The sequence below is a fragment of the Planococcus citri genome, chromosome 1 (assembly GCF_950023065.1).
Source record: "Planococcus citri chromosome 1, ihPlaCitr1.1, whole genome shotgun sequence".
NCBI lineage: Eukaryota > Metazoa > Arthropoda > Insecta > Hemiptera > Pseudococcidae > Planococcus > Planococcus citri.
In genome coordinates this window covers 89,976,556-90,004,082 of record NC_088677.1, presented here as the reverse complement: position 1 = coordinate 90,004,082, position 27,527 = coordinate 89,976,556, and the positions used below count along the sequence as shown (strand labels likewise).

The 27,527-nt window shown below is 34.5% G+C and overlaps 2 protein-coding genes across 14 annotated transcripts in view; one reads left to right on the top strand and one right to left on the bottom strand.

The window, feature by feature from the left end:
- The window catches only part of LOC135840550 (uncharacterized protein CG43867), a 143,440-nt gene that overhangs the window by 10,853 nt on the left and 105,060 nt on the right, over positions 1 to 27,527 (bottom strand). For 11 of the 12 annotated variants that reach the window (XM_065357156.1, XM_065357172.1, XM_065357178.1 and 8 more), the window contains 4 exons: positions 27,273 to 27,427; positions 27,020 to 27,149; positions 26,023 to 26,247; positions 24,489 to 25,927 (listed from right to left, as the gene is read on the bottom strand). In XM_065357156.1, the coding sequence (XP_065213228.1) occupies positions 25,760 to 25,927; positions 26,023 to 26,247; positions 27,020 to 27,149; positions 27,273 to 27,427 (678 nt within the window). In that variant the 3' untranslated portion in view covers positions 24,489 to 25,759. Of the gene's footprint in view, positions 1 to 3,597; positions 3,988 to 20,766; positions 20,838 to 24,488; positions 25,928 to 26,022; positions 26,248 to 27,019; positions 27,150 to 27,272; positions 27,428 to 27,527 lie in introns of those variants that run through there. The other variant, XR_010557764.1, reaches the window with a different exon arrangement.
- LOC135840607 (metal cation symporter ZIP8-like) lies at positions 1,358 to 21,998 on the top strand. Of its 2 annotated transcripts, none has more exons than XM_065357236.1 (8): positions 1,358 to 1,756; positions 2,926 to 3,034; positions 3,625 to 3,794; positions 16,699 to 16,815; positions 16,990 to 17,178; positions 17,301 to 17,496; positions 20,991 to 21,175; positions 21,256 to 21,998. In XM_065357236.1, the coding sequence occupies exons 1-8, from the start codon at positions 1,598 to 1,600 to the stop codon at positions 21,412 to 21,414; spliced, it is 1,284 nt and encodes a 427-aa protein (XP_065213308.1). In that variant the 5' UTR covers positions 1,358 to 1,597; the 3' UTR covers positions 21,415 to 21,998. The 2 variants fall into 2 exon arrangements, with proteins under 2 accessions (XP_065213308.1, XP_065213315.1); XM_065357243.1 differs by lacking the exon at positions 1,358 to 1,756 and adding an exon at positions 2,525 to 2,543.

Below are 27,527 nucleotides of genomic sequence, written 5' to 3'. Positions count from 1 at the left end.
AAAAAAAAAAGAAAAAAAAGCAAGTCACAAGAAAATTTTTTTAACAGAGCTTGCTTTGCATGTTTTTCATTGTTTCAATTTTTAAAACTCAATCAGGATTTTTGTTGTTTTAATTTAAACACTGTTTTAAACATCGCGTTGTTTAAAACAATCAAACTCTCTTGTAATGTGATCAACTCAATTTTTTTCAATCACAATTTTGAATATTCAAAAAATTTACAATTTTCAATTTTGGATGTGAAACGCGAGTTTAAAAGTGATACACATCGGAACAACTTTCGGAACATGCAATTGTAGGCATTACCTATATACGTACCTATTAAACTTTTAAAGTTTTGAAAGTTTGAAAAAAATCATTTTTATGCAGTTCAAGAATTTGAAACAAAATTACAAAATTGCTGAGAGAACTGACTGGTAGACAAGCGCCTTGAGAAGTTAGACTGACAGGCCAACGACCTTAAGAGGCCAGACACACAAACAGACATGCAGACGACTTTGGGAAGTCTTGTCTGATCGATTTTTTTTTTTTTTTAAATTCATTGACTCACATAAGTGACAAAATTGAACTAAATCAACTTGACCAAAAAACTGTACATCCATTATTCAAAACTTTCCTCGGAGAGGAGACTTTATACCCATTTTCAACATTTTTGGCAGGAGAGGGTTAAAAGTACTCAGGAGAAGGGGTAAAAAATCCATTTAAACAATATTATTGCGAGATACATCGTTATAATATTACAGAGAGGTGATCAGTCCAAGAAAAGGGGTAAAAAGTAGATTAGTTTCAAAAAATGTTTTCGAAAATCGAAGAAAATTTCCAATTTTTAAAATTAAATCCAACATTTCCGGTTATGTTAATTTCATTTTGTTTCTAATAAATTAATATACCTACCCACCATCCCCTCCCATGGTGCAGCGAATTTTTTAGAACTTTTTGTGTGGTGCAACCCATACGGAAACGATAAAAAAATCGTGTCTCGACAGCATATTCTGCACTAAAAGGTGAGCTGCCTGACAGCTCTTCGATTATCTATTTTGCTAAATGTATCGTAATTTTTCAAAAAAATAATTACAGATTTTAGGGTGAACAAAAATTGAAATTTAGCTAAAATATCGCGAAAACGGAGAAAATCGGGAAAACCGAGATTCATCATCGGATTCGCCTTCTATAGTGAAATTTGAATTGGTAGATTGAAGTAGGTAGGTAATTCAGTTAGCATAAATGAAAAATAAATATCATTTTTCGAAGATGCGCTTAAATTTCATAAATATAATGTACTTTTCATATCACAACGCAGACAACACTGATGATTTTTCGCGGCGCGGCGATGAAAATTTGATTTTAGTCCGTCAAGTCAATTGAAAGTAAGAAACTACTTCAGTGGCATGAACAATGAAGCAGTTATCATCACTTATCACATAATTATTAAATAGACGGCAGGATGCTCGTTGATGCGCCGTGTTCCAATGTAAATTTGTCTTCGATGGCCCTCGATGCTTAATTTCACTTACTAAGCATTTTTTTTTCTTTAAAAAAAAAAATTGTCGTCGTCGTTTCTATTTTACCGCTACCTAATTTCATGTTCCTTTGTCAAAAATGAGTTTTCTTAAATATCTAAACACTTTTTTATTACTTTTTTTATGTTCGTTATCAAGTTATACGCAGTGTTATAGTTTTAACGATTTAATTTTAAGCAACGTGTCTAAATGCCGTTTAAATCCTGCGCCTACTTCTTTATGTGTATTGGAAACAAATGTGAGTAGATACATATATTTTATTTTAGTTTATTGGCTAATTTATCAATAATAATCGAAATAGATACCATTTTTCGAGTAATCATCTTCTATTTCTCGTCTTGTCTATGTATTTTAAGTATCGGTACGATTCGATCTCAAATTTTTATAGGTAACAAATTTCATAATTAGCTAATCAAAATATTCCGTTCAATTTTACATTTGAAAAATACATCGATAAGACGGCGTTGCACAATTCTTCTCTAGAATTTCTTCTTCGTTTATTGCGCGGAAGTTGTTTTATTAATTTTTTTTCGCCATCTCATAGCTACACACAATCGTATATCTTTAGCACACATACCGAAGTAGGTACTTCTCAGCACCGAGCTCTCATAACGAATTTTTTCAAGAGTTAATGTTTTTGATTCGATGATGTATATGTAGTTACCTATATAGGTACCTTACCTTACCATTACCTTGTAGGTCTACAACATCCATTTAAATATGGTAATAGGTTTTTTCCCCCCGTCGCAATGATATCGAATACTTTCAACGATAAAATACGTTTTAGGCGATAAAAAAGTGACTATGATAACAGAACTTATTAAAAAATTGATTACGGTGGTTTTTAAAAAAAAGCATTTATCGATGATGGATATTGAACAGCTCAAGTACATGCTCGCGTGATCGAATATTCGATCTTTTTGAGGCACCTACCAGAACGGATTGAACCCCCTTAAAAATCTCAAGCAAGCACAAACATTTGATTAAAATTTAAGCGGATAGCTGTTTTAAATAAACACTAACAGGTCAAAAATTCTATTAAAAAAAATTCACTGAAAGATTAACTAATGGTATTTTATCCTACTAGTAAAATAAAGTGATTTTTGACGATTTTTGAGGTTTATTTCCCGAGCAGAGCGAGGGAAGTAATTAAAAATCGTCGAAAATCACTTTATTTCACTAGTTGAATAACATATTTTATCCAAACGTGGGGAGAAAACGCGCATTTGATCACTCGAGCGACTAGCGAGAGTGAATAAAGTAGTGTTTTATTCTACTAGTAGGATAAATTTCATTTTTGCCCTTACCATCTTACAAGTTAGACGTATTTCACCAACTTCAAAATTAAGATCCTTATCATAGTACCGAACTTTACTTTAAATTTATAAATGTATTTGAATTTTTCAGTGCTCCAGCTCCGACAGCAATGAAAATTCAACGTGTCTGTCCTTCATTCATTTACTCAGTCAACAAGCGGACTCATTTCAAAGTAAACTCAAGCTGGACAGTATGTACGGTGAGAAATTCGAACCATTTTTAATGCATTAAGACATTAAGAGTTATCCAAAGGTGGTCCGTTGCGAGTGAAAAATTGTCTAGCATTTGCAGACCACGATGCCAAAGAGCAAATATCAAAAATATATCGTTTTAGTCCACACGTGTGCTGGAGAAAGGAGTACTCTTTTGTGTGCAAAACTGTGTTTTGCTGGTTTTATCAAAATTTTAGTCAATTTTCTCAGAAAAACTGCTACAAATACGATCACAAAACACGGTTTTGTCAGCACAGGAGCCCGGGGGGGGGAGTCCTAAAACTGCATTATCCTCACCGACGACAAATCGCAATTTGTTCACACCAAATTGCATTGCGATTAGGACGCTTGTTTTTTTTTGAGCTTCGAGAAATCCACAACCAATTCAGATTTGATATTTTAGACTTTTTTGGATCATTATGTGATTCTGAAGGACTACCTCAATAATCAGGAGATTCAATGGGTCAGCTTCACACAACTTAACTTAACCTTAAATTGAACTTGATATGGTGTAACATGAGCATAAGAGTTTTCATTATTCGTAACTTACCTCGAGTATTTTGTTTTGATTCTGCAGTTTGGATATATTCGTTAGGATCGGCGTTTTTCATCAGTTTGGCGGGAATATGGGGTTATATTCTGCTTCCGCTGATCACCGGCGAGTATCGCGAACACGTCATGAACGTACTGGTAGGATTAAGTTTCGGATCTCTCATTACATCTTCATTGTGCCAACTTATTCCAGAGGTAGGTAAGTTTGATGCATTTACATTATTATCTACAGTACCTATACACGCGAGGTAGATATCTACTTCCACGTAATTTATATCTACCTATATAGGTACCTACGTTTAGCTGCTAGAATTTGTTTCGTACTGCGTAATTATTCCGCGTCTCCATCTTCACTTGTACGAGTACCTACTACCTACGGTCGAGTATTCTGAAACCAAAAAACAAAATTCATAGGTAAATACAAAATATACTAATAGTGATGATGATGACATTCAGATATGTGAGAAAGCTCTCTTTAGCTCTATGTAGCTACTAATTATAGTCAAGTCTAAGATTCAGAGCTTTCACTCATGCATTCCACAGCTACATTTGGCACTCGTAATGCAGTGCCATCAGAAAACGACTCTCTGGTGACACCGGTGCTGAAATTCGACACTCGATGATACCATTACCAACTGTCATATCAATTACTTTGACATTTGATCACACTATTCACATTTCAGACATTCTGTTAATCGATTAGACATTGTAACAGCCGGGTTATCGTTATTTTATCGCGATAATTATTAATTATAGTAGGCAAATTTGAATAAATAACAATGGCACTCGGTGCCAAACGTGCAGTCCAAAGTAAAGTCTTTATTTATTTCGAGTACCTACGATACAATGTATCGTAATAATGTAGTATGTTCAAAAAGTAAGTTGACAACAGTAAATTGAGTACCTATCTACTTTAATTTGATACTAGCAACTTTGAACTCGTGTTCCCAAAACCAGAGTAGGTAGAGGTTGGTACTAGGTACTTGGTCGTAGACATTTTCTAAACATGATTCGCCAAAATGTGGGGAGTAGGGAGCAGGTACTAGGTAGCTAAGTAGGTAGCATGAACAGAGAATACCTGCTGTTCAAACGCATAATCAATTGATCAATATACGTATCTCTATGAATGACTTTTTGGTACTCTCAAGTTTTGTAATCGGAACAGTGGCTTATACGCGAATGCTGGTATTCGAGAACCTACGCTGCATTTTAGCAAATTATCGTCAGAGTATAATAACGTTATACCTACTCGTACGGTGGCGACCTTCGCTCTCCGATTATATATGTATGTGTACCGTATGATGTAACGCTATGTTTTTTCTTCTCTTCTTTTTCCCCCCTGTATAAGAGTATATTTTCATAAACTTATCATAAAAAGTTGATAAGTTTGTACTCGCAGTACATTTACATATACAAATACGGTGAACTGATACGAAAGCGAGCATTGTATCGAGTTCGGTTCACTTCGATTTTGATTCGCATGAGAATATACCGCAGCGAGCAGCGACGCATCATTACTCACTCGATAGTAGGTCTAGTAGCTAGAGCTACCTATCTACCTACTGACGTGGTCGGTGATAGCATCGAAAAATCACGTATAAAGCGAAATTGATACGCGATCCACGTTAACAAATTCATTCGTTAATCAACGGACTCGATTAGAGAGAAGGGTGAGAAGAGGCCCATAGGCGTCATTTTTCCAGAGGACTGAGTGCGAACTTCGGCTTCATACTGGCGTTACTTTTTACCTATATAGTATTGCTTGCCGCACAAAACAATTTGAAGGTGATTAATTTCATAAGAATCTACAGCTTGTCATCTCGTACCAGCTCCTAACTTGGTCTTTAGTTAGGTACACAGGATGTGCAAAAATATCGAGCACCCCAAAGAAAGTTTCATTTATTAAAAATATAGGTTGGCAACCTAAAATGGATGCATATGATTGGTGGAATGTTATCAATCACCTAAGACCAACCAATCATGTGCTATACCATCATTATCAATTATCATTCACTGTGACCTGCCAAAACATTTAGCAAAAACGATCAGAAGCGGGAGCAAAAGAAGCACTTTTTCTCCCTTATAACGAAAATTAAGTTAATTAGACTTTATCATAAGGAAAGCTACCGGTGTAGCACAATTGACGGCAAAATCAATGAAAAAGACGCGATCCCTAATCTGTCAAAAGTATTCGATACATACAAGTATCTATAAGTAAATCGAAAAGAAAATGAAAATTGTATGAACTGTCTAAAAATTTGAAATTAGCATTATTCCTGAGCAGAGTAATTAGAGAGGGAAGCTATTTGTTTTCTTGTCAATTGAAAAAAAAATGTCACACCCTCTTCTCCTGCTTAAAATTGATTTGGCATGAAAGTGCTCCCCAACCCTTTTTCGCTTTTACATCACATGGTTTTCTATTTTGTGCTTTCATCAACGCTGAAGCATTTGCTAGATGACTCAAGGAGCATAAATTTTACATGTAGGTACCTAGTTATGTTTGAAGGGTGTCCTAAATCGGGATTGCAAAACCCCTTTAAAAAGAAATTTCTAAAAAAATGAAAAATAATATTTGAAAAAAATTATATAAAATCGAAAACAAAAACTGAAAACTTGATAACACAAACTATGCATAGAAAAAACGAATACAAATTACAATTCCCCCCTCCCATCTTCAAAAAAAATAATACTTGAAACAAAAACAAAAACCTAAGGCTAAAATTTAAGAACTGAAAAGAACCCCCCCCTCCCCAAAACCCAGAATAAACGAGAAACCCAAAAAATCTAAAGACAAAAAACAAAAATCAAAAATATGAACTAAAAATAAAAATTGAAATCCGAAATGAACCTCATTATAGAAAACAAAAAAAAAAACGGAAATTGAAATACATAAAACCAAACCAAAAATAGCGAAATTGGAGTTATATTCCTCAAGTTTTAATTAAATAAAATTCGAAAATTCAAGTTTTCAAAATTTAATTTGATAAATTCAAGATAGAAATTTACAAAATTTTGGATAAAATATTAAAAAGTTTTAAAAAATCTAAATTTACCAGTAAATTTGGAAAATGTTCAAGTCATTATTTACACAAATATAAAAATTTGAAATTAAGTTTAGGCAAAGTAAGGAAAAACTTATTAAACTAAAATTTAAATAAATAAGGTGCACCGGGGGGGGGGGAGTTGGAATTCGGGGTAAGTTAGAAAACTTGCTCTAGCTCCTAGAGGTTTATATCTGGCAAAGTGCCACTGAAGGTGACTTGAGGGTACTACCCCTACTTCATCACGGCATAAAAATTTTCGCGATTCAGTTTAATTTTAGATGTCTTTGGTTCAATTGTATTTTGTTGTTGTTTTGAACTTGTTTTAAATTTGTTCTAAAATACAGACTTTCTATTTCTTAGTTTTTCACATATAGCTGACAAACTGTGCGTCCTAGTGAAAATCTGATGAGAGTGATCTCAAGGAGAATTAAATTCTATACAATTTTGTCTCTGTGCAATTTTTCTAGGGCGCTTCGTTTGTGATCTACGCCTCTGCAAAGTTTAGCCTCTTCTGACTTCCCCCAATTGGGGGAAGTCAGAACAGTTTATATTTTATTCCACTGAGCGAAAGCTACTGTGTCAATTGTGCTCAAATTTTCACCATAGGTTAAAAACCCTTATGGGAACCTACATAATAGATTTGATCCATATTGGTTCATTAGAAGGGGAGTAACAGCTGGTCAAAGTTGAAATTGCGAAAAATCATTCTGACTTGCCCAGGTGCACCTTAAATAAAACTCCAAAAAGGAGACTTACCAATTAAGTTGAATAAATTGAACTAGTAAAATTGACAAGAAATCTCCAGTGCCATAAATGGGTTCTCAAACCAAAAATTGAAATTCTCAAATGATATCGTGAAAAATTATAAAATGCGCAATAAAAAATGTTTGTTGACTCGAGAGTAAAAATAATTGACCAATAAATTAATTCGCGAATAAATTCAATAAATCCCCGAAAAAAACGATGCTTGAAAATTAGTGAACAAAATAAATTAAAACCATGAACTCGAAAAATAGACAAAATTTGTAAACTCACCCTAATTGTTTTTATAATAAAGTTTGGTTTGTTTTTGAGAGGGAGGGCCTCGAATTGGGCAAATTGGTAAGACAATTTGATTCAAATTTATTTTGGGGAAGGATCAAAAAGGATGCGCAATTTCGAAATGCGGGTGGCATTTACGACATCGTAAAATTGCAATTTGGAGGGTGCATGCGCGTGACAAATGAAAAAGGGTTACAATTCTGAATAATTAGTAAGTGATAAAAAAGTCGTAAATGTCATGTCAATATTTTGAATGTACTTATGGTTAATTTAAAAGGGGTTTAAAAAGTACTTGAAGCTCATTAGCTCTTGTACAAAAATTGTCAATTATGCCAACTTTTTATATGAGAAATACCAATGTTATTCAAATTTTGATTTTTTCATATTGAAAATGGTTGCGAGCATGAGGGCGAAAACGTGAGCCCAGAGCCATAAAAGTTTTGAAGTTTTGACATTTATAAGAACCAAATTATTGTGTGAATGGGGGCTGGCTGTGGGAATTGAAGAGCCTACAGCTATAAATGTTTGCTGTTTATTAATTGACTCAAAAACTTTTTGATTTTTAAATTTACAACGCTTAATGAACTTTGAAGGCGTGAGTAAATATTTTGATTAAGAGTTTTAATTGAATTAGGGGATGAATGAATTAAACTGAGCAGTGATGTGATAAAAATTAGCAGAAGAATTACAGAAGTTGAAATACTGAAATCTAGCCAGAATATTACATTGGAAAACCAAAAAACAAAAACTAATCCTCTCTCTCTCTCCCCCCACCTAGACAAAATTTAAGTTTAAACCCAAAAATAAAACCTCAAAAAATATCAAAAAAATGAAAAAATGTAAGAAATTAATTTTGAAAAAAATCCCCCAAAAAAATATGAAAACTAAACACAAAAATTTGAAGAACAAAAACCAATGACGGAAAAACTAACCCCTCCACCCCTCCCTCCAAAAAAACTGAAAGCTAAGACAAAAATTTGAAATCAAAAAAGAACTGAAACACTGAAAATTAAAACTAAAAATTCTAAAACTAAAACCAAAAACCAGAGAAACCTAAAAACAATAAAAATTTGAAAACAAAAATGAAACCTTACAAATGAAAACAAAAACTAACCCCCCCCCCCAAAAAAAAACTGGAAACCGAGAGAAAAATTCCACAAAAAACTAAACGCGAAAACAGAAATTGAAAACCAAAAATAAAATCACAAAAAACCTTTTCACATAAGTTTGGTGAGATTTTGATTTTTTCCCTTCTTGGTTCATGTTTCACTTGTATTTTTGAAGATTCGACAAAAATTGAAAAATGAATTCCAGCCCTCGACATGATTCCCATTTTCCCAGTTCAAAAATGTTCATATGCTGATTGTGATTTATTTTCATTGTTATAGGGTCAGAATCAGAATTAATCGAATATCGTGATGGGAATTTTTGAAATTGAAACTTTTGAGTTCAAATAATGTTGAACGATTTCCGCAACCGATGTAGATTCTGTTTTCGAAAGACGAGCAATACTTTCTCAAAAAGTTTGGTTCCTCGCATTCTAATCATATACAAATCTTTATTTAAATTACGAACATAACATTAAAAAAAAAAAACAAAAAAAAAACAGGTCACCAGCGCTATTTTTCGACCCCCGCCGCGCCGCCTACACATACACAACCGTCTTTAACTATGGTCAGCAGCTATGAGCTAGGTACACGGCCTTAACCTATAACATCCAACATCGTATACGAGTACAGTATTTATAGTAGTGTAATCTTACGTTAGTGGGTAAATTTGTAAAATTACACGAACCATTTAATAATTCATCATCGCTTATACGGTACGTATATAAGCTAATTCCACAATTTAGCAACGCACCATTTGGTACAACAATTAAAAAACAATCAAAAAATTACTTCAATAGCGCTGCCAAAGAAGTACCGTGTTCAAAAAATATTCTAATTGCCAATGCCAATGGCACTATGTCTTAATTGAAGCATGGTACTGTAAAGTAAAGACATAAGAGCTTCGGAAGCGATTCCATTCGCATTATGTAGCATTGTAGCTGTATTGCTATTGCTGCTATTGGCACGATACGGAACTGAGAAAAAATTCTGCTCGTAGTACATATGTAGATGAACGTATAATGATATTTCTCAGCTCTCGATTGTATTACAGAGTTGCCAGTAGTATTACGTGAAACGCAGTTTATTTAAAATAATGGTTTTAATTAATTGAAATCAAGCGTCAGTCCGAAGAAGTTTGATGGATGAACATAACACGTTACCTAGCAGCTCAAGTTGAAACTTTTTTAATGACCAGAAAAGTGGGAAAAAAATGTCTGCTTACTTTTGCTGTATATTATGCACTCGTCTGTGTGGTACCTAGTATCTACACTGAATATGCTGGGGACCGTAAATATCGAATCCATCACCAAGGAACCGGGGGGGGAGGGGGTGAGATCTGACAAAATCTGAAATTTTGCCTCTCATAATTCGTAGGTAACCATTTTGTATTGATTTCCGACTATTAAAGCAATTCCATAGGTATTGGATGCTTGACAATTTTGAGCCATTTCTATGTAGTACCTACATTAGACTTTCTTCGACATTATTATCGTAAAACATCAAGTCGTATTAAGTTCCGCATGGTGAGTAATAAAGAAAATAGCGCGTTTTACAATTTTTAAGGATAATACCTATCGATTATTTTGAGCTCCTTATCGGTAGATAATTATCGATAAATTAGCAATGGGTGATTTGATAACCCTAATCCGAAGAGTCGAGTATACAATTATACATACCATACCTAATATAAAATGCAAGGGTATGCATTGCGATAATTACTCCTGTATTACCTATCCAGTGTTCAGTCAACTGAACCTACGCATGCCTTCTCGCATACACCTAATTCCAAATCCTGTTCAGGGTTAGGGACAATTTGGATGAAATGTCGTGATTCTAATATTTTTGGTAATTTTACTCAATCCTGAGGAGGGAGATGAAAAACGGCGAGAGATGGAACAGGATTGGATGACATAGAGGCAACTTATCTTTTTAATGAAAAATCATCAACCTCCAGGAAACCTTCTGCGCATGCGCCAGTTTACCTGTCTTGGCTGTGTTACTAATACTGATGACTAATGATTGTTGACCTTGTACTTTGTAGCAATTTACAAGTTTTCTACTGTCTGTCTCTCATCTCTCTCTACCAGCCTCTGACATATCTTTTTTTTTATATAACTGACTCACATTACTGAACTTTCAACTCATTTCCTCTTAACACTAACCCGACTCCGACCCTCAGATCCACCTCACACTCACTTCGTACGACAAGCCAAAAGTTTACCCGCCCAAAGACCTGAAAAACCGCTTGCCTTATGGCTGAGGGAATCTTATGCCAGGGGGGTCCTATGGCCCAGGGGCTTGGTGCCGAGGACTAAAAGGTTTACCAGTACGCTGTAAACATTACTTTTGGCGCATGGGCGGAAGGTTTCCTGGCTTCTGTTTCCAAAACGTCGGCTTCAACTATGGCTAATTTTCTACACTGGCAGCATATCAGTCCCTTTATATACGCTCGATGTGAAAAAATTAGTTTAGCATGTAAATACTATCAACAACTAATAATACTAGCAACTCCATTTGAAATACATTGAGCGTTTTTGTCGCAGTAATAGCGCGATCTGAATGGCCTGGGTTAAAACTAACTCTTATCAAAAATGCTCTGATTGGTTGGTTGAATCTCGTGCATCCGCGAGATTCGAATCAGCGAATCAGATGCTTGTGATAGAATTTAGTTTCACTCCAGGCCGCTAGACTAAAGACTATAGAGCCAATCATCTGTGGCCAAACCCATCCAAGACAGAAACGTGTTTGTTTCACCTGAGAAACAGTGAGGCCAAGAGCCAGCTCAACATACAATGAGGAAATACTGCACTAAATCACACCTACCACCCCAAATATCAGGAGTGACCCTGGATAGATTACTCACCTACCAGCAACACTGTGAAAAGACCAAAATAAAAGTGGCAGCAAGAACAAACCTGATCCAAAAGCTGGTAGGTGATAGATGGGGAGCTAAACCACAGGTCCTGCGTACATCAACACTAGCACTGTGTTATTCAGTCACAGAATATGCATGCCCAGCAGGGGGACAATCGGCGCATGCTAAAAAAAGTAGATGTACCCCTAAATGAAGCCTGTAGATTGGTGGCAGGGTGCCTCAGGCCAACCCATTTTTTCATAGTTCTGCATTGTCTTGCAGGGATTGCTCCACCAGAGGTACGTATATAGGGAGGTGGCTGCCAGAGCAGAAAAAACTAAAGCAACAGTCAACACACAACCCCCTACACCCCATGTATGGATACAACGAATTACCAGAGAGCAGACTAAAATTCAGACACAGTTTCCTGAGAATGGTAAATTAATTGAGCGCTCCTGTCGAAGTTGAGTGCTGTCAAATCTGGAATATAGCCTCAAGAAGCTATTAAGAGCAAATTGTGGAATCGTTACCACAGGGCAGCACACTGAAATACAACCTCTGGAAAATGTTGAATAGATTGAGAAGTGGAAAAACACACTCACAATCCAACCTGCGCAGATGGCACTTGGCTGATGACGATCTATGTGAATGCAGTGAGGTACAAAATGACAGACACCTTTTCAAGTGTCGATTATCTGGTGACTTAGACGCAGACAAACTGGACCAGACAATTGACGACGAGGGATGAAGTTCCTCGAATACTGGGACAAGACGGGCAGGGCTTGCAAACAATGCAAACCGAAACCAAAACTGAAACTGAAACCCCCAAAAACTGATTAAAATTGCTCAAAACTGAAACCAAAACCAAAACCAGGAGCATTATTTTCCCACAACTAAAGCCAAAACCAAAACTGGGAGCGTTTTTCTCAAATTCAAAACCGAAACCGAGAGCTTAACCGATTGAAAACTGAATTGGTTTTGGTTTTGGAACTTTCCAGGTAGGTAATTAGCCTAATTAATACTGCATTTTTGGTAAAAATAAAGTAAAAACTGATGCTAAAGGTGAAAAGGCCTGCAAACTAAAAAAGTTGACAAATTTGGCACTGCCAAAGTGCTGCTTTCTAGTCACATACACAAAGTATTTGAAAAAGTGATCACTTTCTTGGCCTTCTTCCCTCTAAAAAATCAAAAATGGAGAAAAAAAGGAAAAAACCAAAATCAAAACCTTTACTTTTTCAAAAAACATAAAACCAAAACCGAGAGTGATATCTATCCGGTTTTCAAGCCCTGAAGTAGGGAATTTAGACAGTCGACCAGACAAGAGGGGAAAAAATAACCCAAAATAATTAAAAATGAGTACGTCAGGCATTTTTGGACAGATTTTGTCAAAGCATTGACTTTTCAACTCAGAAAATCAGAAAGTGCATAAAAAGCCAACCTCGGGCCATCATTTTGAATTTGACAATGAGACTCATCAAGGGACTTGCACACAGGCATGAGACTTGGGTTTGCTTAAGACTCGGAGTCTTTCCTAATTTGAAGACTCGATATTCATGATCATAACTCGAGAGTCATGATTTTCAAAGACTCTGAGTCTCAATTCTCGAGGACTCGTTTCACCTCTGCTTCCAACAGTAAAATTTTGCACTACGAGTATTTTGCAATTCGTTGAATGACTTTAGGTACATATCTCTACCTACATAAAGCTTGTTAAATTTAAACGGTAGCATTCGGGCACGGGTACTAGTCAAAAATCCATCGCATGTACGCTGTCATCAAAAATGATTTACTCGAGTACCATGTATTTTTTTATATCTAACGTTGATCGAGTATAATCGATGATAACGCCATAATTGCTCACACGAGCATGATATAAGTACGAGTAGATTCCTATACATACTCAAGGGCTAGATATGAACAAATGAAAAATTGAAAACTAGATAGGTATTAGGTGATTGACTGGTCGACCGAAAAAATTATTCACTCAGACCATTTTAAGTCTATAAGTAGGTATATCTGTACGAGTATTCGTGGGGAAAATGATGTAGGTAAGTTCATATGTAGAGCATCGCATACCCAAAGCTAGCTAACCTACCCTAACCCTTCTGGCACTATACGTCTACTGTACATGGTGCTGGTGCCTAAAAGTTGAATACCAACCTACCTACATATAGATACTTGCAACGAGCAGGGTATACAAAAAGTGTACATATGATGTATAGATGTACAGTTACAGTACAAGTGTAGCTTATCATTTAAGCAATAGCTGGCACTCACAAATATTATAGATAAAATTCACGGTTGCTTTTGCTGCAATTAAATGAAATTGTCTTGCGGATTAATATTAAACCGCGTTCTTCATATATACTCGTACCTAACGTATGCGTTATCTTTTATTTAATTACACAGATAATTTATTATCAATATTGTATATAAAATTGTATTTTTTTTTTTTTTTTCGAAAAAGTTAACTGTCAACACGTGCTTATGGTCGCCAGGCGGCCGCACCTGCTTATCCGTCGCCATTTTAATGTCGCATAGCCTACCTGTAGGTACATAATTATCTATTTTCATCACCTAATCGAAAGCTGGAGAGAATTTCATCCGCATTTGGCATTTAAGGGGACTTGTCAGCACTCGATATTGCCTCTACAACAGATAGATACCTAGGTAGGTAGGTACGTACGAAGTACCTCGTATAGACAGACACAGACACAGGGTAATCCCTGAAGCTTAATTTGTTCAATTCGAAGAACCTTAATTCATAAAATACCTTTACGTATTTTGATAATGTGATTGAGTTAGCATACAGATAACGTGTCTTACTATTGGTCTAAATCATTACTCGTATTAATGAATATCGAATCAAACAGTCGCTCTGTAACTTTTCAGTGTTTCACTGAAGCTAATAAATCCAAACTGCTACTATTTGTGTGTTTCTACTTGATAGAGAACAAAATAAATTTCTATTGAAACCATATTGATTGATTAATCAATAACATTGCAGCAAACTTTGTAGTCGTTCGATAAGATCAAATCGAGACACAACAAAATAATAACGAACTACCCGAAAGGATTACCTACCTCTACATACGTTCTGTAACATTTCGAGTTTATAAGCTTATTAGTTACCTATTTGTAACCTAACCATCCATATAAAAATTTCCATATCTCCGTAACTAAATAATTAGTGCAATAGCGAAACAGGCGTGAAGTGAAACGAGTCTCGTATCAATTTTTTTGCTCGTAAATGTAAACAAATCAAACTCGCACTCACTCGATGCAAAATCAAACCAACGGGTAAGTTTTATGTTATCAAGTGGCATGGGCTTCGATTTCGAATAGGAATCGTACCTACTTTTGAGAAAAGACGTGATTTAAAAAAAAAAAAAATCAAGCTAATTCTTCATTAAAATGAAACACCAACACCGCTTCACATAAAAACAGTTTCTTTCAAAAGGAAAAAACAAAAACAAAACTGAGAACCACAGAACCTAAAGTAAGTAAATTTAAAAAATCAAAATGTCTACAAGTCCGACAAAATTGAATTTCTCTACGATTTTCTCGATCTTTCGGCCTCAGATTTTCAATACTGTAGCCCCTCCTCCTCCCCATCCCCAAAAAACCCACATACATTTTATATTGATGATACGAAGTTCTTTGAATTTTTTTTTTTTTTTGAAAAGAGAGAAAACAATGAAAACATCTGTTTGTCTGGATGAAACGAGGGTGCAAAATTTTCAGAAAATGTTTGAAATTGTAACCATGTTCTTCTTCAACGAGCAAACTGTATTTTAAGTTGACACAGAATTATCGATTTGTGGAAATTCCATTTTTAAAATTAAGTATCCTATTTTGGATGGAAATTGAAAAAGTTTCCTCAAACTTTTTTCGTGTTTCCAAGTTTTTCAGAAAAAATGGCCATATCGATATAGAAGGCTGAGAAGGGGTTGAAACGTCGAACCCTCTTCGCTCAAGACACCACCACCAGGACACCAAATTTCAATTCCACGGGTCAAATGGAGGGGGGGGGGTGATAAAAAAAAGTCCGAAAATCCACTATTTGATCGTGAATATGCATGAAGAGGGTTCATAAATGAGGGCACTTCCAAAAGTCATTCGGAATACCCTCTTCTTAATAGGGCATGAAGACTCAGTACAGCAGTACAGTTTCAAGGAAAACGTCAACTGCCCAAAACGACAAGTTTTAAATTTTCCAAATTGATCCAAAAATTGCACAAGCCATCGAGTACTGTATAGAATCAAAAATTTTCGAAAAATGAAGTTTTTGTTCAAAAACTTACATTTTTAAAGAGATTGAGATCCATTTTTGGAGCTTCTCGAATTCATTCCTTCACCCATAATAATTTTTTGGAATACGTATTCGAATCTAGAATTATTCTTCATTATGGAAAAGATCAGAAACCCGAATCGACCTCAAAACTGTACTTTTTTCGCCTCAAATTTAATAAAACAAAACAAAAATGACCCAACATTTCAAAATATTCGATTAAGTATGCTGCTCCAACTCTGGAAATGTTCCATCCATAATGAAATCAGAAAATTCAGCGAAGTAAAGTCACACTCATCACAGGGACAGGCATTATAATTATTTAGTTGAATATTTATTACTCGAATGCGAGATACCTATTTTAGATATTCTATTTCTACAAGAGCTATAATCCTTTTACCACCTACTCGAAACGAAAATCTCATAGAAACCTGTCTTACCCATTTATGCAACTTACGTATTAACATACGAGTATCTAGTATCTACTAACCGGTACCCTATCGAAAAATTTACGTATTTTTAATTTTTTTATTCGCTGTTTATTGCCGAAAAAGTTAATTCTACTTAATGCATATGGCACATTATACATCACATATTACTTACGAGCTTGTTATTTTGATAACGTTGAAACGCGAGAACATTAATAATTTATTGTTACGTATTTAGAGATGTACGACTACACATACCTACATAATACGAGTATAAATTCAGGTACGGTACGATATCTAAATTTTATCATACTTTTATTTTTATTTTACAGGCGTACGAATTGTCCTCGTCCTCTAACAAGTACCTTGAAATCGCGATTTTTTCCATGCTCGGATTATGGATTACGTCGTTGGCGCAAAGTTTAGCCACTATTATAGGAGACGACTCGGTAGGTCCACCATCATCTATACCTCTACCTAGCTATCGATATTTCTAGCCATGTAATAATCAAAATCTAAGGGGCAATCCCTCAAAAAAATATCAATAAAATTTAGCTAGTGTTGTAATTCGCCATTTTTCTAATCGCTTTATCGCAATTTTATTATCTCATATTGAAACCTAGCAAGAAAGCATAACAAACAGAGCGGATTCTATAAAAAAATCACCAAACGAGACGACCAACAAATTCGACGAACAACCTCTAAACGAGAAAACAAATAACGGTTACCCTATGTATCCGCAAGAAAGTAATCAAGAAGTGGCGCCACCGACCGATGGCTCAAAAATGAGTGTCGAAATGAGAAGATCGACGGTAAGATATGCCATCATGCCATTTTGGATAAGTACCCGTGATCCGAGTACCTACTCGAACCCATTATCTCAATGTTTGGATATCTAAAAATACGATATTTCTTCTTACATTATTGTTCGCAGCTTTTTCATCGAAGCAGTTTCGCCAGCATAAAATCAAATGCCAAATTATCGAAATTAGCCATCGTTATATTAGCTGGAGACTGTATGAATAACTTCATGGATGGAATATCAATCGGCGCTGGATACTCGTTTCATTTGTCGACCGGGATCAAATTATCAACAGCGATCGCGTTTGAAGAATATACTCATAAATTAGGTATGTACTCGTAGAGATGTACTCGACTCGTAGGTGATATGAAGCATCTATCTGTCGGATTACCAGTCAGAGTGGTCTATGGCCTTTTTCTAAATACTTCAAAAATATTCAGATTGGGGTGGATACTATTTTAAACGTTATTTTTTGGAGATATCCCTTGAAATTCCTTATTTTTTAGTTCAAAAAAGCAGGTTTGGAAGTCCACCCCAGAGTTGAAAAAAATTGTAAAAATTCAATTTCTGGGAATTTCAAAAATAATTTCCCTTTAAAAGCACACCCCCTGGGGCCCCTGGCTTCCTAAGCCACGTTTAGTCTCCCTGCATAGAGCCTCTCGCTGCACAAAAAAACAATAAAAATCAAGAAAAATGAAACACCTACACCAAAGCAGTCCAAATTTCCCACTTCTATGGCAGTATTTTTCTAAATAACCCTCTTATCACATAATGTTGGTTACACCTTTTTTTTTTTTTTTTTTTTTTTTTTTACAAAAATCTCCCTTAGCCTCCAAAATGAACCCTCCCTCCCCTCAGTCTCTCAAACAATATTGGTATTTTTGTTGGGGATACCAAAAATTTTTTTTAAAAAAAGTAAAATGGTGAAAGGAGGGTTATTTTTTAGAAAAATGCTAGGTACCACAGAAGTGGAAAATTTTCAAAATTTGTTACCAATTTGATGCAGGTATTGAAAAAAAAAACAAAAAAAAATTGATGTCTCGAAATTTTTTTTGACAATTTTCAATTTCTACTTATAATTTTCCAAAATAACCGTCTTTCTCAAAAACACCCACACAAAAAATTTTGGTCCCCTAGTTGTAGATCATAGAGTTGAAAAAATGAGATGAAAATTGAAGAATTTTTACAAACATTCTGATGAGAAATGAGAAATTTTCAAAAAAATCTTTTTTTTTTCAATTTTGGGAGGCTTCACACAAGAAAGCCAGCACAGTTTGGGAGGCCCGTGGAAGATTTTTTCTAAAAAAAATTGATATGGGTACTTGAAAAAATCCTGACACAAAAGAAAAAACCACCTTTTTCAAAAATAACTCCACTTTGAGAGCCCCTGCCTCAATCACCTGTATGGCTAGAAGGCTCAATTTTTTTTTACATAGGGCGCCTCTCGCAGCTGACTTTCTCACCTCAAGAACTTTTTCCAGTCTCCAAGCAATGTTGCTCCTCCTTTTATATAGAAACTCTCAATATTGTAAAAAATAAAACATCATCATCATCATCATCATTGAACTTTGACCCAGTGAGCTGTTCAGCCTGTCTGGGAAAATGTGGAAGAATTGCTCGCCGATGTATCATCAAGTCTTTTCTTTGGTCTTCCTCTACTCCTCCTGCCAGTTGGAGTGTACTCTTTGACTTTTCGAGGGGACCGTTCATCAGGCATTCTGTCAACGTGTTTTCGCCATTTCTTTCTGTAATCTTTCACTCGTCTAATGATTGGCTCTGCTCCTAGCTCCTTCAGGATGTCTTTTTTTGCCTTCCTCTGGAGCATATACACCAAACACTGAAATATCTTGGTTCCCAAATTTCAGATTTATCTCAATTTGTCTTTCACTCCGTATTCTATAATCTATATGCCTGGATGTTGTCTAAGTCTGTTTCGGGTATAAATTGTAATCCCTGCTCTGGCATGTTCAGCTTTTCCTACTCCAGCATATACTCAGGTGAATTCTCCTTGTTCATCGGCGCCACTGCCCTTTTTCTTGGTTTCCATGTCAACAGCTATGTCGATGTTTCTCTGCCTGCATCAAGATGTATTCCAGCTCCTCTTCTTTTCCATTTATTCCTCGCACATTCCAGGTAGCGATCTTCAGCCTGTTTTGTTTCTTCCATAGCGTGGGCTTTTTTGCCTGCTGCCCAACAAGGTTCCTTCTTATTTTTGTTTTCTCGAGAAATTGTTTTTTTCGCTTCTATGGGTTTCTAGCCCAAGGAAGTATAGCTTGATGAGTGGGCTGCCCTCTGCATCGTTAAGCCAACTTTCCCGAAGTTCGGTTATAGTGCCGAATTCTCACTTTTGTTCAGGATTTGTGTCTAGCACTAGCAGTATTTATGACTCTTGAGTATTGGGGTTTGCAAGCTTCACTGCTCTTCCTGTTGCTGCTTCAGGGATATTTTCCGATCATTTTCTCCTCTCCCCTACTTCCTGAGACGGCTTGATATTGTAGCCCATTCTGGTTGCAGCTTTGATGCTGGGCACACACCAAGGTGTTAGGTTTGGTCTTAGCATCATCCTCAGCTTCCAGCCTGCCGAAGATGAGTTACCGGCCTCTGCTATGTAGATGCTCCAAACCTCTCTTAAGGTTTGTATTCTCTACTCCTGGGACTGGCAGTTGTAGCGTAGATTCTACTTACCTCAAGCTGGCCCAAGAGGCCAAAAAATGAAACAAAGTTGGAAGAATTTATTTAAATTTTAACTTTCAGGCTAGAATTTCTCTACATAGTTCAGTACATTTCATTTAGAAATTCAGGGGTTCCAAGTTACACTTTTTCCTCCTTCTGGGGGAAGGGGAAGTCAAAACTTTTATCTTTACATATGTAAAGCTTTTCTGATGAAAATAGATCAAATCAAAAGATTAGAATGCAAAATCATGAAAATTCCAACTTGAAATATTTTGATGTTTCTGATTTTTTGAGGAGGTTCAAAGTTCACAGAAGGGGGGGGGGACTATTCCATATCGCATTTCTAATGAACGTGGATCCAATTCAAGAATTAAAATGTAAAAACTAAACTAAAAAGTTGAAAATTTCAATGTTTTTGGATTTTTTCATTCTTTATTGAAAAGTTGGGGTGAGAAGGGAAGGTTTGAATTCAAGTGAGGAAGAGGGAAGGGGTAAAATTTTCAAGAATTTTTTCCCTTCATACAAATCTAGCAGGCAGGAATGAAAAAAATAAGAGCAAACCCGATGGAGATGTTGGAATAGTGATTCATTAGTCGACTTTTCACTCGAGAGATAAAATAGTAGGTAATAGAGAACTCATAAATTGTCTAGTTTTCTGGAACCTACCTCAAAATCTTTCAAAATTTATGACAGTCTATTTACACTGGCTGCGTGGGTAAAGTACGTATTTGCATACCTATGTATATGTAACTAGTACCTCTACCTACTACCTACTACCTATTTAACAGTTAATACCCCTGCCTACCTACGAGTACTACTTTCAAAGAAAAAATAATGATTCATACTCGAAAGAGATATAAACCAACTCGACAGGTAATTCAAGTAATCCTAAATTAAATAACTGAAAACCCCAAAAGGATCCTACCTCGTTGGTTGCTAGCATTTCGTGAAATTACGGCTTCAAGATAACCGGTGCCAATCTTCTTTCGCGCTTATCTGAAAAGAAAAAACCAAACATACACGATGATAAAATAAAGATATCGTTGGACATTTTATGATTCTTGATGAAAATATTAATTAAATACTGCACCGTACACCATCACCATCACCAACACCAACATTTAACATGCATTGTAATTTCTATTTCAGGAGACTTTGCAATTGTATATCAATCTGGCATATCAATGAAACGAGTACTATTTTGGAATTACAGCACATCGTGCGCTTGTTTCGTAGGAGTAGTGATAGGAATAGCGTTGGGAAATCTTCAATGGTCTCAGTACATATTTTCATTTGCTAGCGGATTATTTTTGTACATAGCTCTCTCAAATATGGTGAGTTGGGATTAAATTTTCACCCATGTACATAATGTATCGGTTACCTATTTCTACTGCTGTTTTTTTTTTTGCCGCAGATACCAGAATTACAGAACATGCTGAACGACAGCTTGAAAAAAAGTAAAAAATCGGCGTTGATATCGTTACTCGAACAACACGTTGGATTTATTTTAGCATTCGGAGTATTAATTGCAACGTCCGTTTTGCTCAATGTTAACCAAAATTCTGGACACTGAGAAACTGAAATACTATATAGGTTAGGTATCTATCGGTTATTATGTCTACCTGTACCTACCTATTTGTTGTCTGTGTTACCATTTTGTTGTATAGACCGTGTATGTATTTGTAAATATAAACGTAGATTTAGCTATGTAATGTGCCTATATCTTATGTAATTCCGTCTGATTATTTATTGACATCGATCGTAGTAGGCCAACATATAGTAAGTAAAGTAGATTCAACAACGTTGATACCTACCTACAACGACCTTTCTAGATACTTTTTATTCTAATCTAAAAAACGTCACCAAAGTCACCGGCTTGAAGGATAATATCAGACGTTGGAGAAATACAGCGCAGCATAAATGTATAAATTCTGTGTGAAAATCTATCAGTCATTTTGTGATAATAACCGAAGCGTACTATAAATCGGCCTAATTAATTAATAAATAAATAAATCGCTAATAGTTGTGCCATTGAATAGCACACTGTACACAGCGTTCCGGTACATGGTTATGGCAAATCATAACAGTAAAATTTGCAGTTTTTTGAAATTGTTTTGTATCGTACATATTGTAAATTAAATTTTTGCGATTCAATAATGCATTCGTTTGTTTTTCTTTTTCAATTGAAAAAGCATCGAATGAATATTTCGCCTATCTGAAAAAGTGAAGGAGTATAACCTGACATTGCTTCGAATGCATACCTACTTATCGAGTTCAAGTTCATATTGTCCACAAATTACAGAACTTTTAATCAATTTTTGGAATCTAGTACATACATTAAGTTTTAAATCATTTTTCTGAATTCCCACTGTTTTCATGTTACAAAGATTTAAAATCAATTGTCAGAATTTGCATTTTTTTTTTAATGACAACGTTTCATCTTTTTTCAGAATTTCCAGAGTTTTCATATTACAAAATTTCAAATCAATTTTCAAGTTTCCATTGTCTACAAATTACCTACAAAACTTTTAATCCATTTTTGAATTCACATTGTTTTTGATTACTTAACAAAATTTCAAATAAATTTTCTAAATTCAGCATTGGCTATAAATTATGAAATTTTCAATCAATATTCAGAATTCACATCGCCTAAAAATGACAAAATTTCAAATCATTTTCAGAATTCTCATTGTCTTGAAAATGCACAATTTCAAATGAATTTTCAAATTTCAAGGCCACATTGTCTACAAATTCTAAAGCTGTTAATCAATTTTTAGAATTATATTGCCCATAAATGGAAAAGTTGCATATTGATCAATTCTTCAATTTTGTTTTGTTTTGTTTTTTTATTTAACAAGGTTTATTACAATCTTAAGGTCAAAATTCTCATTGTCTTTAATTTTACAAAATTTCAAATCAATTTTCAGAATTCTGTCTTTATTCCAAATTACATTTCCAATCAATTTTTTGAAATTCACATTGCTTAGGAGTGGAAAATTTTAAATGATTTTTTAAAATTCTCATACCCAGTCTTTGTATTACAAAATTCCAAATAAATTTTCAAGTTCACATTGTCTGCAAATTGCAAAACTTTAAAAATCAGTTTTTGGAATTCATGTATTGCTTGTAAATGGCAAAATTTCATATGGCCAATTTTTCAAAATTTCCATTGTCTTTAAACTTGAACAATTAAAATTTTAAATCTATTTTCAGAATTCTGTATTGGTTTTGAATTATTTAATTTTAAAATAAATTTTCAAGTTCACATTGTCTGCGAATTGCAAAACTTTAAATCAGTTTTTGTAATTCATATTGCCTGTAAAGGCTGTAAATGACAAAATTTCATACCTATACCTAGTTAATTTTTCAGAATTCCCATCGTCTTTAACTGCTTTGTTATCCCATTTCGTTCTGTTCTATAAAAGTTATATAGTTTTGTTTTATTTCGTTTCGTGTCGTTTCATTCCAGCCAAAAATGCAAAGAAGTGAGAAAAGTGGACAATGTTCTGATTGATTTGAGGACTATACCTTCTGTCTGCTTTCACCATTCTGAAATACGCAGAAAAAAAGACTCCAGATGAATGAGATTCATCAAAATTTACAAAACAACTTGCCATAAAAAGCCAAAAATTGAAGAAACCGAAAAACGTTCAAAATGATTTTTTGTCAGATTTGTTTCGTTATAATATTGCGTTTCGTTTCGTACAATTTTTTCAATTCATTTCATTTCGGGTCTCGTTTTTTGTCCAGAAAAAATTGCTGTTTCGTTTTGTATTTACAGCACTGGCCACTACTTATTGGCTTTTTTGTTGCTTATGCAACCTACAATATTCAAACTTTAATTAATTTCAAACTGAAAATCAAAAATAATAGAAACAAACAAAAGTCAAATTAAATTTAAAAGAATAAAAATGGCAGTCACACATGCAATGAACTGCAAATGAAAAATAAAATAAAAAAATAATAATTTAAACTGAACTAAACTGATAACAATTGAAATTAATAATAAAAAGTTAAAAACGATAATAATAATCTAATAAATTATCACCTGTTAAATTAAACCACAAAACTGCAGCTATTACCTAATTTAAAATAGGAACAGTAATATAACACTATTCTTAACAAAAGCCAAATAGGAATTAGGATGGGATGCCAACTAGCATGATGTGCACTTAACAGAGGTCACACATAAAATAAACTTCAAAATTTCAATCTTGACCGAGGTAACTGAACTTGGAGAGAAACGCCCCACCAAACCACTCCCACTTGAAATACACAGCTGACAGACTGAGGGTGTAGCAGGGTACAATGAGTCACCGCTGGTTTGTAAAGTAGTGTTGGAATAGGACTGGGGGTAAGTATAGCAGAATACTCTTATCCAATCTTGATACAAGTCTCCTTAGGAATTTATGCATGAAAATAATGAACTAAAATTGCAATTACTCAGCAATAGCCCATACAAATTCAATAGAAAATAATCTATTCCCTCCGCCTGAATGATTCTCATATTCTGTCCAATACGTACAAAAAAAACGGTTGGATAGTTTAAGAGAACATTCACGCGTAATGAAATTTCATTTCTCAGACCGAGACTAATAGTGTGCTTTCGCACACTAAAAATCCCGAGCCCGAATAAATTAAACGCTGTAATACAACTAGAATGTATTTTAGAAAAATTTTAATGTAAAATCTCGTATCATCTTTCACATTATTAGGTAGGTATAATATTTATATAAAAATTTACAAACAAGACAGATTATCAATTCGTAAGTTGAATTCAACCATGTCCGTAACCTTCGCAAGCCACGATAGGTAATTGAGTAGTTAAAAAAAAATTATTGCTAATTAAAATCCATTTTTTATTCCTCTCGAACAAAAAAGAAAACGAAAAAAAAAACAAGGAATCTGTTCTGGAACCTAAAACTTGTACAATATTGATCATCACAGTAAAATTCAATAATACATAATCGCGATATTAAAATTGTCGTTTTCAAAACATAATACGAGTACCTACACATTTACTTCATCATCACTTCGAAAAAGGACTAGTTTTATTAAAATTTTTCTCATTAAAATATGTGAGTTTTTGTTTCATCTGTCACCCAACAAGTACATAAGTAAATTATTAAAACTCCATTATGGTAAAAAAAAAAAGAAAGAAAGAAAGAAAGAAAATACGAAACACAATTAAAAAATTAACAAAAAAGTCTGCTCTCTCGTTTAAAACAGAATACACGTAAATGAATCATTTTATCGAAATGAAAACATCGAAGTTCGTAATTTTCGTTATGTCAAGCTCTTTTTTTTCTTTAATGCAATCGTTAAAATCTACTCATTTTTTTCAAAGTACTACAAACAACTTTAATAATGCCTCTAAATTTGTTAAAATTTCGAAATTAATATTCATCGCAGTACATACTTAGTTAAAAACAATAGGAAAATTTTTCAATCTATAATAATGTACAAACAGTCAATAATAAAAAATAGATACTCCGTAATAAAAATCAAGTAATAAGGAAAAAACCGGGTACCTATGCTTAAAAGTAGACATACAAAACAGGACTTTTTTTTAATTAATTAAAAAAAAAGAAAATATGGCAAAAGACTTAAGACCGTAATAAAATACTGATTAGAAAAATTATGGCAACAAAATATATGTAAAAATACATTTTAGTTTGGTAAAATTTCAAACTGCGTTAATGGTCAAAACACAGAATAAAATAGATTCAATACGTAAATAAGCTCGTAAAAATTTCAGCATTATTATACAGATTCGAATTCGAATTACAAAATACAAAAAAAAAACAAAGTCATCTCCTTTAACCTGTGATGTGAAAGTACATTATTATTTAAAAGAGGAATCCGAATTAATTTTTTAAAAAAATAATAAAAATCCCGGACAAAATATGGAATAAGTACTACGAATCAAAATGATATTTTTTCGAGTCGGACCGGTTAAGTTGATGATCCGGAGTCGCTTTCAGAATATCAGGTTGAATGTTACGATTCAGCGTATTCGCTATGGGTGTACCGTTGTGACCCAACGCGTTCATATAATCGGCTATAATTAAAGTCAGCTCTAAAATCTGCGTGATTAAAAAAAAAAAAAACATCGAGTTAGAAGTCGATTTAGACGAACGAGAATAGGTATTAATTGTATTTTGCGCATCATCCTACTAACCTTTGGTTTACTTAAAGAAAACAACAGTTTTTGGGATCGTAATCCGTCATCGGTGCTGATTACTAGCATGAAATCGTCTTGGCATCCCCCAAATGTCAGTACTTGATGGTACGAGTACGAAACGATCATTTGCATACTGCTTAATTCCAGTAATGAAATATTATCCTCGGATGCAGCCAGCCAAACCATTATGGCTGCCGAGCTCGTTGCTTCGCCTTGTTTCCACTGGTATTCAAATAGGCCAAGTATTAATACCGAGTTCATTGTAATACCATTCGTTGTACATGTAAGTATGTATATTGCATATCTTACGATATTGTATAAAATCAACCATTTTATTATCTACGTAGACGTACAAGATGTAGATGTGCGAATGTAAATGATTCACACGATTAGAATGTCAACAATGTTTCCATACTATGCAACTAGTTCGAATGAGTCTATTGACACGAATTATCACAATGTTATCTTTTTTCATCGCCTACGTTTCACTTCCATGACTCATACAATTCAAACCTTTTTATCAAATAACAATAAAAAGACGTTGTCTTATCTGACAGCATTTACGTTTCAACAACCTTTCACACTTTTGCAAACGTATTACTGTACGGAAAACCCCGGCCCAGTGTCTCATTAATGTGAGATTATCTGATAGCATATTGTTGTATACGATAATGGTACTCGATAACGCACAATCCGTCGAGATTAATCAGTTTTAACCTTTTTGAAATAAAATTTGAATGTTCATTTTTATAAATCACTATCAAACATCGACCTTTCGATGAAAAAATACGATTTTTAGGGGGGAAATGCGTTTCTCAAGACTTTCGAGTTTCGATTTCGAATCAACGGGAATATTATATTAATTTTTTGACTTCAACTATGATACGTAGTTAGACAGCTGGAACAACTTCGATCTATCGCTTCTTTCATTTCAACACAACACAAATTTGGCATAACATTAGATGAGATATGTACTATGTAAGTAAGTAAGTACCTTAGCTTGGAATAGAGAGGCTCCAAAGTATGGCCATTTTCTGGTACAAGTGAGATAAATTCGAACGCAATCCAACAAAGATCTGCCCTTCAATGAAAACCATTTCTCTTGCAACGATATTTGCAGTTCTCTGCGAAGAAAAATCAAATTTTCCAGGTTACATTTCAATAAAAAATGTTGAGTACAAATCAGTACGATGAAATGTGCAAAGAATAAATAGTACAATATGTTTTACTAAACCCAGTTGACTTACTTTAACGAATCGGGCGACAATCCGTCACGATATCGATAGGGGTAAAACTTATCGACAGCTTGTAAGATCATTAAATCTTTGGAATTCGAAGACGAACCAGCACCACCGCTTCCACTGCCTCGTCCTTTTTCGCTGTTGAATTCTCCGAAATCGATCTGAAATCAACGTACATAGATGATAGATCATTGAAAATAAGAAGTTTAGTTTCAAACGCCCCAACAATCGACATGAGACATGAGAGAGTATTTTGACTAG

Excerpts from the sequence above, each read along its gene's own strand:
- LOC135840607 (XM_065357236.1), top strand. The coding sequence starts at position 1,598 with ATGAGTTTTCTTAAATATCTAAACACTTTTTTATTACTTTTTTTATGT. Across the intron at positions 1,757-2,925 it reads TATGTGTATTGGAAACAAAT|TGCTCCAGCTCCGACAGCAA; the intron begins GTGAGTAGATAC and ends TGAATTTTTCAG. Across the intron at positions 21,176-21,255 it reads ACATAGCTCTCTCAAATATG|ATACCAGAATTACAGAACAT; the intron begins GTGAGTTGGGAT and ends TTTTTGCCGCAG.